Source organism: Populus euphratica, unplaced genomic scaffold (genome assembly GCF_000495115.2).
Source record: "Populus euphratica unplaced genomic scaffold, PopEup_1.0 scaffold337.1, whole genome shotgun sequence".
Taxonomy (NCBI): domain Eukaryota; kingdom Viridiplantae; phylum Streptophyta; class Magnoliopsida; order Malpighiales; family Salicaceae; genus Populus; species Populus euphratica.
In genome coordinates, this window is record NW_011500232.1 from 214,449 (window position 1) to 225,608 (window position 11,160).

General features: G+C 32.8%; 1 protein-coding gene across 1 annotated transcript; it reads left to right on the top strand.

The window, feature by feature from the left end:
* Nucleotides 1–5,222: 5,222 nt before the first annotated feature.
* Nucleotides 5,223–11,086, top strand: LOC105112458 (sucrose synthase 2). The gene is made up of 15 exons (XM_011008162.1): nucleotides 5,223–5,448; nucleotides 5,534–5,666; nucleotides 5,838–5,989; nucleotides 6,237–6,429; nucleotides 6,650–6,768; nucleotides 6,872–7,088; nucleotides 7,218–7,313; nucleotides 7,419–7,592; nucleotides 8,021–8,137; nucleotides 8,233–8,399; nucleotides 8,927–9,151; nucleotides 9,274–9,595; nucleotides 9,690–9,934; nucleotides 10,010–10,148; nucleotides 10,469–11,086. Exons 1-15 carry the CDS (start codon nucleotides 5,351–5,353, stop codon nucleotides 10,505–10,507), a joined length of 2,436 nt encoding a protein of 811 aa, XP_011006464.1. The 5' UTR covers nucleotides 5,223–5,350; the 3' UTR covers nucleotides 10,508–11,086.
* Nucleotides 11,087–11,160: the final 74 nt, after the last annotated feature.

The window sequence follows — 11,160 nt, forward strand, 5'->3', positions numbered from 1 at the left end:
ACCATTGATAATGTCCGAATTGGAACCACTTAAAAACATAGAAGTTGTAGGAAATTGTCTTAGATTTTCAGGAAAAAAAAATTGAGGTCATTTGGACTTCTAGAACTCCAGATATGGGCCAAATGCTCATTTGGACTTCTAGAACTCCAGATATGGCCAAAATACCGAACAGTGCTCGGGCTGGAAGACAGATTCGGGCTTCTTTGTTGTTGCTATAATTTGGACTTGATAATGGCCTTTTTAGATCTTGGGCTCCATATGAAAGTTGTAGGCCTATGTCTTACCTTTCCATCCATATAAATTGGACCTAAATCTGAGATATATAGCTCCAGATATGACCCAATTACCGAACAGTGTTCCGGTTTGGATTGCACCGACATCTCTTTTCTAAGTTTGGCCATCTCTTTATCCTTTCAATTTCAGTTCTTAAGTTCATCAATCAATTCTTTCATTTATGTGATAGGCCTGCATTTAAAATGAATATTTACCATAAATTAAAGGTATCTTATATTATTAGATATCTTATTATAAAACATGCTTTAGTTAAGGAGTTATTGATACTTCAAGTGCAAAATGATGATATAAAACCTTGATAAAAATACACTTTTAAGTACCAATCAATGATATGTGTGGAGGGTAAATGACAACATCTTATAAAATCTTTGTAGGTGATCACCATTTTTTAAATAATCTTCTTGATATTATTATTAGCAACTTCTACAGCTTTGTTCATCTTTGGCTTGTATGGTGAGGAATTGGAATACTTGATTTTCTACTTGACATAGAGCTCTACTATCATCTTGCCATTGAAGTCCTGAGTATTATTAATCACTATTTTTTATGGTGGACTATATTGACAAATCAAGTCCTTTTTTATGAATCTTTTTAACATCATCTGTGTTACATGCGCATATAGTTGGCTTCCACCATTTTGTAAAGTAGTCTATAACCCTAGAATAAACCTATGACCATTACTAGCTTTTGGATTGATAGGTTCAATCACATCAATTCTCCAAATTATAAATGACCATAGAGATGTTAGATTAAATATGGGAGTTGGGGATGCATTAATCTTATCGTTATATGCTTGACACATATGACATTTCCTGACATAGTCAACATATTCCCTTTCTAATATCAACCATAAATAACCAGCTCTTTGTTTTTTATAAAAATTGAACTAATAATATTTTTGATTGAGAATAAGCTTTAAATAGATTTTATATGAAGAATGACAGAAGTCCAAGAAGGAAGAAAAATAAAAACTTAATTTAAGTATTTTTTTTAGTGTTAAATATAAATCTTTATATTATATGTGATAACACAATTAGACTAATAATATTTTTGATTGAGAATAAATATATTTTATATAAAGAATATAGTAACAAGCATGACATAAGTCCAAGAAGGAAGAAAAATAAAAACCTAATTTAAGTATTATTTTTTAGTGTTAAATGTAAATTTTTATATCCTATATTATAACACAAATTAGACTAATAATATTTTTAATTGAGAATAAGTTTTAAATAAATTTTATATGAAGAATATAGTAACAAGCATGATATAAGTCTAAAAAGGAAGAAAAATGAAAACCTAATTTAAATATTATTTTTTAGTGTTAAATATAAATTTTTATATCCCATGTGATAACACAAATTAGACTAATAATGTTTTTAATTAAGAATAAGCTTTAAATAGATTTTATATAAAGAATACCGTAACAATCATGATATAAATCCAAAAAGGAAGAAAAATGAAAATCTAATTTAAGTATTATTTTTTAGTTTTAAGTATAAATTTTTATATCCTACATGATAACACAAATTAGACTAATAATATTTTTAATTAAGAATAAGCTTTAAATAGATTTTATATAAAGAATACAGTAATAAGCATGATATAAGTCCAAAAAGGAAGAAAATGAAAACCTAATTTAAGTATTATTTTTTAGTTTTAAGTATAAATTTTTATATCCTACATGATAACACAAATTAGACTAATAATATTTTTAATTGAGAATAAGTTTTAAATAGTTTTTTTTTTACTTGAGCTAGTAAAAGAATACAATACTTAAATACAATTTGACACTTGAGGTGTTAATATAATCTAGTTGAATCACGTTCAAAATTAAGATTGTAATTTCTCTCTCTTATTTTTTATTTTAAACACTTTAATTATATTATTGGTTATTGTTAATTATTATATTTAAATAAATTAAATTGTATTATTTATTAGTGAAACATTTAATTCCACTTTAATCCTAGAACAACATCTTTTATTGCAAATTTCACCAGTTTTGATTAATAAATAAACATTGAGTTTTGCTTGTATAAACATGTTATTTTTTTAAGATGAAAATCATAAATTGACTTATTAATATATAACTAGTCTTGTGACATTTTCTTATGTTTCGGGTTTTTATTCATTGTAATCAATCAACATGTACAAGTTTAATTTTTAATACATTTAATTCTTAATTATCTTTAAATTTTTTTTTTTAAATTTGATTTTTAACTTTTTGTGTTTGTCATCTTCTCAGTTGGTGGCATCTGAATTATATATTCACGGATTCACATCACCAACAAGCCCTCCACTTTTCACTTCTCGGGAAGAGGATTGAGAAGGAGAAATAACTAGGTCTTAAGCTATCCCTTCAATTTGGAAAGACAACCTCAGCCAGAACCCGAGCAGGCACTGGATAACCAAGAGATCGAGTCACTAGATGTAAGAACCCAATATAATTAATTATTCGTACGCTGACCCATTCAAAATGATGAAGATGCGTTTTGGGCATGTGAAGATTGGCTCGGAGAAACCTACCGCCACCTTGGGGATAAGATTTGCTAAAAAATATCCCTATATGAATTTGAAAAGCATTATCACAGATCAATTTGTCTTTTGATATCTCTTCGTCCTTGCGAGGCTCAGAGTACCTCAAATCAATCATGAAATTTTATTTTTTTTCTTTCTAGTCCTTTCTTTTTAGTCTTTATATAAATTCAATTTAATCCCTTGCGTCTTTGAAATTATTACACCCCACAGCATAAATACGAAGATACCTCCACAAATTAAAAGAACAATCATTGCGCACATCGATTACGTCAATTGAATAAGAAACGGAAAGAAGCATCCAAAGATCGACCAATAGTTGAGCAAAACAGGTTTGGCTTTGTTTTTTGTTCGAATATAAACGAATAAAGATCGACCAACAGGGAAAAACATGATGCTACAGAAAACACGCCGAAGCATCATCTTGCCTGGTGAGGCAAATGAATAAAAAGAAAAAGGTAAAAGGATCATTTGTTCGGTGCAAATACTGTTTAGCTGACTGCCCTGAAATCCCATGACTGAGAACCTCTACCGGACCGCTTTCACCTCGCCATACATGCCCGCTGGAAACGGGTGCGGTGCCGGCTAGTCAAGGTGGAAGCCCACCTTAGGGCTAGACGTCTTTGGGTTCTTTTCCGCCCCTGTGTGATGCAATGTTCGGTCAACATCCTCTTTCTTCAGAAAAAGTAATTTGCTCTTCTATCAAAAGGAAAACGACATATTCTAGTAACCAACATATGCAAAGAAATGCATTGCCAATTTTTTCTTTTTCCTATTAAATTAACTTCACATTCAATTTTAGAGCAGCCGGTTTATTATTTGGGATTGTTTTTTAAAGTTTTTTTTATTGAAAAGTATGTTGAAATAATATTTTTTTAAATTTATTTTTGATATTATTACATAAAAATATTAAAAAAATAATTTAAATAAAAAAAATATTTTCCAAATAAAGACAAACTAGATAAAGTTCAGTTGTCTCCTATGTAACTTTCTGGTCAAGGAGGTAGGACCAGAAGGTATCATTCATTAACATGCATTCAATGGTTTATCGCCAGCATGTTTTAGGAGTTCGGTATTATCATTGAGTACCATTGGAAGAATAAAAACAATTGCTTTTATTTTAGTTTTTTCAAATTAGTGGTGGTTATTGAAAATAATTATAAAATATAATTATGATTATTTTTAAAATATTTTTTATGTTAAAATATATTAAAATAATATTTTTTTTTATTTTTTAAAATTTTTTTTTAATAAAAAAATTTAAATTTTAAAAAAATACGGTGTCCAAACAACTTTTAATATATTCCTCGTAATGTCACGGATCAAATATTTATTTTTAATATAAAATAATGATAAATTAAAAAAATCTTAAATCTTAATTCATTAGTTAAATTGATCACTTAAATAAAAAACAAACAACATTAAATAAATTTATAAAAAACATAAAAAATAATAATATTAAAAAAAATATTTATAACATGGTGAAAATATCATCTTATTCTAAAGCCAAAAACCAAGGTAAAAAATTAAAAAATCAAGAGATAAAAAAGTTTAGATGTTATTGTAATGAATAGTATTTTGCATCCTAAAACTCAATAAAAATCCTTAAGAGAATTAATGTTTTGGATAATAAATATATTCTTTTAATTTTTATAATTTAAAAATATAAAAAAATTATTTAAAAATATATTAAAGATATTTATTTTTATTTCTTTAATTTTGTTTTTATAAAAAAATATTTTAATATTTTAAATTCATTTTTTTATTCCATACCACTAAGCTAAACACAAGTTGAAAATATATTTAATGACACATTTAGATTTCATTTTGAATGTGAAATGATAAAACATCAAACTCATAATTTTTTAAATGAATGATTTAAAAACTATAAAAAAATCACGGTAAAACGTACCAATCCAATTATAGTATTCCAAGAACATCTCAAATCATTATCAAATTACCAAAAAACACATTAACTGGATAATGCACCCAAGTGGCGGGATATTTGGTGGCACAAGGCGTGTTTGGTGGGCTTCACCGGCAGTTTTGCCAAAATTTGATTTGTTTTTGTTTTAATTTATTTTTGAATTGTTTTAATGTTTTTATATAAAATTAAATTTTAAGAAAATAATAATAAAAATTATTTTAATATATTTTACAAATAAAAAAATAATTTGAAAAACATACAATATAACTTTCCAAACAGCTCCTAATGCAGATGCCCATTTTTTTTTTAAAAAAAGGGAAAACCGCCAGCGCCGAGTAATCAGGCCCTCGTCCCTTGTTTTGAGCATCTAACAGTGACAGTTTCCCAGTAGCGATCGTTCAATACTCAAACACGCAATTCTCATTTTGTCCTTCACAGCTATTCACTATAAATTGCCCTCCTCTTCCTCACCCTTCAGCCTTAACAAAGTAAGTGACACACACACACTCTCTCTCTTCTCCAATCTCCAACCAGTTTTTTAATTCCTGATCACCCAGACCATACGAGACCATACAGCTTCTTCTTTGATCGATCATGGCAAACCCTAAGCTTGAAAGAATTCCGAGCATGAGGGAGCGCGTGCAGGACACTCTCTCCGCTCACCGTAACGTGCTTGTCTCTCTCCTCTCCAGGTTTCTACCATCATTTCTCTCTCCTTTTTTTTTTTTATGGTTTTACAGGAAGTAGTAACTTTTGAATTGGTATTGTGGAAGGAAGGTATGTGGAGCAGGGAAAAGGAATTCTGCATCCGAATAATCTGATAGATGAACTGGACAATATCGTGTGCGATGATGCAGCAAGGCTGAGTCTCCGAGAAGGTCCATTTAGTGAAGTCCTCAAAGCTGCGCAAGTCAGTCTATTATCTTTTTATTTAGTTACTTATTGTTATAATTTTTGCTTGTTCTTAGTTAGTTGCTTCGGGATTATTTTTTTGTTTGTGAATTTTACAAAGTTTGCAACAAAATATACTATTATGTTCTTCTTTTTTCAAAAAAAATTGTATTGATGGTGATATGTATAGGAAGCCATAGTTCTGCCTCCTTTTGTGGCCGTATCAATTCGTCCGAGACCTGGAGTTTGGGAATATGTACGTGTTGATGTCTCCCAACTGAAGGTGGAGGAATTGACTGTTTCAGAATATCTTCGTTTCAAAGAAGAACTTGTTGATGGCCCGTAAGCATCTTCGCACTCTTTCTTTTCCTTTTACGGTGAAATTATTGGTTTAATACTTTTTATCATATCGCTACAGAACATCTCATGTATGCATGACTCTTTGTTTATTTAATTTTTTGTGTGGACACTTTCTTACTAAAAATCTTTGGGTTATTTATGTGCATGATTTATGTTTTTGGTATATTTTTTTTTCAATACTTTTCTTTGGGTCATTGATTAATGACCTCTTTTTTATTTTTTTGAATAGGTCTAATGACCGTTATGTGCTTGAGCTTGATTTTGAGCCCTTCAATGCCGCTTTTCCTCGTCCCACCCGGTCATCATCAATTGGCAACGGTGTTCAGTTCCTCAACCGACATCTTTCTTCAAATATGTTTCGCAACAAAGACACTTTGGAACCTTTACTTGATTTCCTCCGAGTCCACAAATACAAAGGGCATGTAAGTATGTTGTAGAAGGGCCTCCTTTAAGAGCGCCTATCACTTCCAGATTTTGGCATTTATCCTCCATGTAATTGTTTATTGTTATTGCACATTCAGAATTTATTATAATGGTATTCACATAGCTTGGGTTTAAAACATGTGGAAGAGGGATGATGGGAATAGTACTTAGTATGGGGTTTCAGTGGAGCTAAATGATTGAATTAAGGATTATTTGCAGGCCTTAATGTTGAATGATCGGATAAAAAGTGTATCCCGACTTCAGTCTGCTCTTCTCAAGGCAGAAGAGTATATTTCGAAGCTTCCTTCTGAAACACTGTATACTGAGTTTGAATATACGTAAGGATCTTGTATCTTTAACTCGTTGGATGTATGTTAACAGTGAAATTAGCACTCTTGTACGTGCCTAAAGATTTTCTTTTCTTGTTTCACTCTGATTCAGCTTTCAGGGAATGGGTTTTGAGAGAGGGTGGGGGGATACTGCAGCTCGGGTACTGGAGATGATGCATCTTCTCTTGGACATACTCCAAGCTCCAGATCCCTCAACTTTAGAGACATTCCTTGGGAGAGTACCGATGGTGTTCAATGTTGTTATTTTGTCTCCACATGGATACTTTGGGCAAGCAAATGTTTTAGGTTTGCCTGACACTGGTGGGCAGGTATGTATGGTTTTCCTTCAACCTTCAATGTCTTCTTTTATAAATCTCTGCAGCATGAAGAACTCATACTTATTTATGCTACATGGTTATTTCCTTTATTAAGACAGTTGGTTGCTAATGTACTTCTAGATTGTGTATATCCTGGACCAAGTTCGTGCTCTAGAGAATGAAATGCTTCTTAGAATACAGCAGCAGGGATTGGACTTTAAGCCTAAGATTCTAATTGTAAGTGCATTTATGCTTATCTTGGGTCCATTTCTTCAACCATATCACTTCGATAGCTGTTGATTGTCCCTCTTTCTGTAATACATTTTCCTTTGATTCTTGAAGGTGACCAGGTTAATACCTGATTCAAAAGGGACTAGCTGCAACCAGAGGCTGGAAAGAGTCAGTGGAACGGAACACACTCACATTCTGCGAGTACCATTTAGATCAGAGCATGGGATTCTCCGTAAATGGATCTCAAGGTTTGATGTGTGGCCATATTTGGAGACATTTGCTGAGGTAGAACATGGTTATCCTATATCATTATAGAGTGGAAGTACCATTCGTAGTTCTTATTTTTTTATTTTTATTTTTTTATTTTTATCAAATCTTGATAACACTGTAATCAATTTTTTTGACATGCTCATGGTTTCATGTTATCCATATAATTAATGAGTATCATGTGTCAAGATTTTCACTTTTATCATCAGTTAAACATATATGTAGTCATTTGACAATTTTCCATTTTCATTAGACTACATCTTATGCTTTATTTTTGTATTACCATTGCACTGATGCAGCTGTCAATTTACCGCTTCTTCCTGTTACCATCATCACCTCCTTTCTCCTTAATGTACATGTAGCTTAAGCATAAAGTTTTAAATTATTTTTCATTTATTCATTTTTCTGGCTCTCTCAATTCTTTTTGGTTATACCTTTATAATCAGGATGCAGCCAGTGAAATTGTAGCTGAGTTACAGGGTATTCCTGATTTTATTATAGGCAACTACAGTGATGGGAACCTTGTTGCGTCTTTATTGGCTTACAAGATGGGTGTCACACAGGTTTGCTATGATTGATATCTGTAAATATGAATCACAGTCCCACAGATCATTTACCGAAAGGAGTGTTTACATTTTTGAAGTTTTGAAATATGCAGTGCACTATTGCCCATGCCTTGGAGAAAACAAAGTATCCTGATTCAGATATTTATTGGAAAAAATTTGATGATAAATACCACTTCTCATGTCAATTCACTGCTGACGTATTAGCCATGAACAATGCTGATTTTATCATCACAAGTACATATCAAGAGATTGCAGGAACGTAAGTGTTACCTTTAATCCACTAAACTTACATGTGTTGGCTTATAATTGCTTATGCAATCATATATGATGATTATGGATTTATTATCCACTTTTTTACAAGAACTCTTTGGGGATTGAATTTTTTAGTGTTCAGATTGATGCTTTGAAAACTTAAAACGTGAAGGATCTTGCAGTGCTTCTGTTAACTGTTGTACAAAACTGGCAGAAAAAAATGGCAGATTAAGTTTATTTCAGGAAAGTTTTTCAGAGGTGTTGTATATTGTAGATAAACATCCATGAGATTGTCCTCATGTAGATATGAATTTTGTGTTTTACTGTGTCTTTGTGCTGGATGTTCAGCTGGGTTTCCAATTGTCCAAATTTAACATGGTATTACATTAGAATATATGCTGTCACTTGAATTAATTTATTTTGGAAATTACACTTGCTGAAATTGATCTTACAACTTTGTCATTTTGCTTAGATGTTAAAGTGATTCTTGTCAAACAACCGCTTCACTTGTTGTATGCTTGTTTGTTCTTTCAGGAAGACTACTGTTGGTCAGTATGAGAGCCACACTGCTTTCACTCTTCCAGGGCTATATCGGGTTGTTCATGGCATTAATGTATTTGATACAAAGTTCAATATCGTCTCTCCTGGGGCTGATATGGACATTTACTTCCCATACTCTGACAAGCAGAAAAGACTTACAACCCTCCATTGTTCAATAGAAAAGATGTTATATGATTCTGAGCAGACTGATGATTGGATGTGAGTATATTCTTGTATTACTCTTCAAGAACAATATTCAGTTATATAATTGGAAATTTAGAATATGAAGATCAGGCTTAAGCTTGTTTATGAAATCTGATTGTTCATTTATATTGATGCAGTGGTACACTGAGCGATAGGTCAAAGCCCATAATTTTTTCCATGGCAAGGCTGGACCGGGTCAAGAACATAACAGGATTGGTAGAGTGTTATGGTAAGAATACCAGACTGAGGGAGCTGGCGAACCTTGTCGTGGTGGCTGGTTACATTGATGTTAAGAAGTCCAATGACAGGGAAGAAATTCTGGAGATAGAGAAGATGCATGAACTTATGAAGAAATACAAGTTGGATGGACAATTTCGATGGTTAACAGCCCAAACAAATCGAGCACGCAATGGAGAGCTTTATCGCTACATAGCAGACACTAAAGGAGCCTTTGTGCAGGTATAAAGTGCTACTGTGGTCTCTCATTGTGTTAAAAGATATTCTCAGGAACCATAATTGACTTCCCAACTCTCTCCTCCTGTGTCTATTGCAGCCTGCTTTTTATGAAGCCTTTGGACTCACTGTTGTGGAGGCCATGACTTGCGGTCTTCCAACATTTGCCACTTGCCATGGTGGTCCAGCAGAGATTATTGAACATGGTGTATCAGGATTCCATATTGATCCGTATTATCCTGATCAGGCTGCTGCATTTATGACAGATTTCTTTGAAAAATTTAGGGACGACCCCAGCTACTGGAAAAAAATATCTGATGCTGGGCTTCAACGGATTTATGAAAGGTTGGTATCTGAATCTGTTTTTGGCACCATTAGATCATGCTTTCTGAGGCTCATTTAGATCTTCTGATACTGTAGATATACATGGAAGATTTACTCTGAAAGGCTGATGACATTGGCTGGGGTATATGGTTTTTGGAAGTATGTTTCCAAACTTGAGAGGCGTGAGACCCGAAGATATCTCGAGATGTTCTACATTCTCAAGTTCCGTGATTTGGTGAGTGATTGACCGTTTTCTAAATAATTATTAAGATAGCATAATTGGCAATAGCTATTTTACCCTGACCATTTCAGAAGAAACATGGTCTCATAACTGTGCTCTTGGCTCTTCAAATGCAATCTTGGATAGTTTCTAGGAATTCATTTTAATTCCACATTAATGTCTATTTGTTTCCGAAGTTCTAACAAGATGTTCTATTGTATGTTCTGTTATTTTTTATTGCTATATGTAGAATTCTGGAATTGTTAGTTCTATGTTCTGTCCAAGTGCAACCTCAAACATTTGGAATGTCATGTTCATGCTTCTTTTATCTCCAGGTGAAAACTGTACCTTTGTCAATCGAGGACCGGCATTAAGCTATTGCTTCCCAAGGAACTGAGACGCCTCCATGAATCAGACGCAGCACTATCACACGGTTATAATGGTACATAAATAAATTCATGCGGGAGGCATGTAAAAAGTTCTGTTGCGTACAATGATGTTTGCAGCTATCTTATGCTGGTTAATGTTTCAAGGAAGGCTGTGTGTAGCCATGCTGTTGTGAATAAATAAATTGACTCCCCGAGAGTTGTGCTTTGGCCAGCGCTAGTAGGTATGCTTTCCAGCACCAACTTCCTCCAAGTAGGCACTGCTTTATCACCTGGTTCGCGCAAAAATAAAACGTAATAAAGAGAGAATGGCAAACGATTATGAGGCTAGGCACCTCTACCGTGTGCCATCAACTGGTCGGTGTAAAGGCCCCATATTTGTACTTTTATCTGTTGTTACTCGTTAAGTGGACAACGAACAGGATTGACATGTTAATCAATCTTTGAGCAAGTCAGTTAACCTCCTGTGAGGTTATGTGTTCTGTCTTCTCTGAACCAGCTGAAATATTGATTTTTCTTTCTTTTTCTTGCGCTACACAAGCAATAAGAAATTCACATGTTCCGTAATTAGTGAATATTGCTTTTTCTTTTTCATTGAGGTCTACAACTAGGAAAGGCCAAGTCCTTCAAGAACCTAATGG

Coding starts and splice junctions, on each gene's coding strand:
- LOC105112458 (XM_011008162.1), top strand. CDS start 5,351: ATGGCAAACCCTAAGCTTGAAAGAATTCCGAGCATGAGGGAGCGCGTG. Junction 5,449..5,533: donor CTTGTCTCTCTCCTCTCCAG/GTTTCTACCATC, acceptor TGTGGAAGGAAG/GTATGTGGAGCAGGGAAAAG. Junction 7,314..7,418: donor TTAAGCCTAAGATTCTAATT/GTAAGTGCATTT, acceptor TGATTCTTGAAG/GTGACCAGGTTAATACCTGA.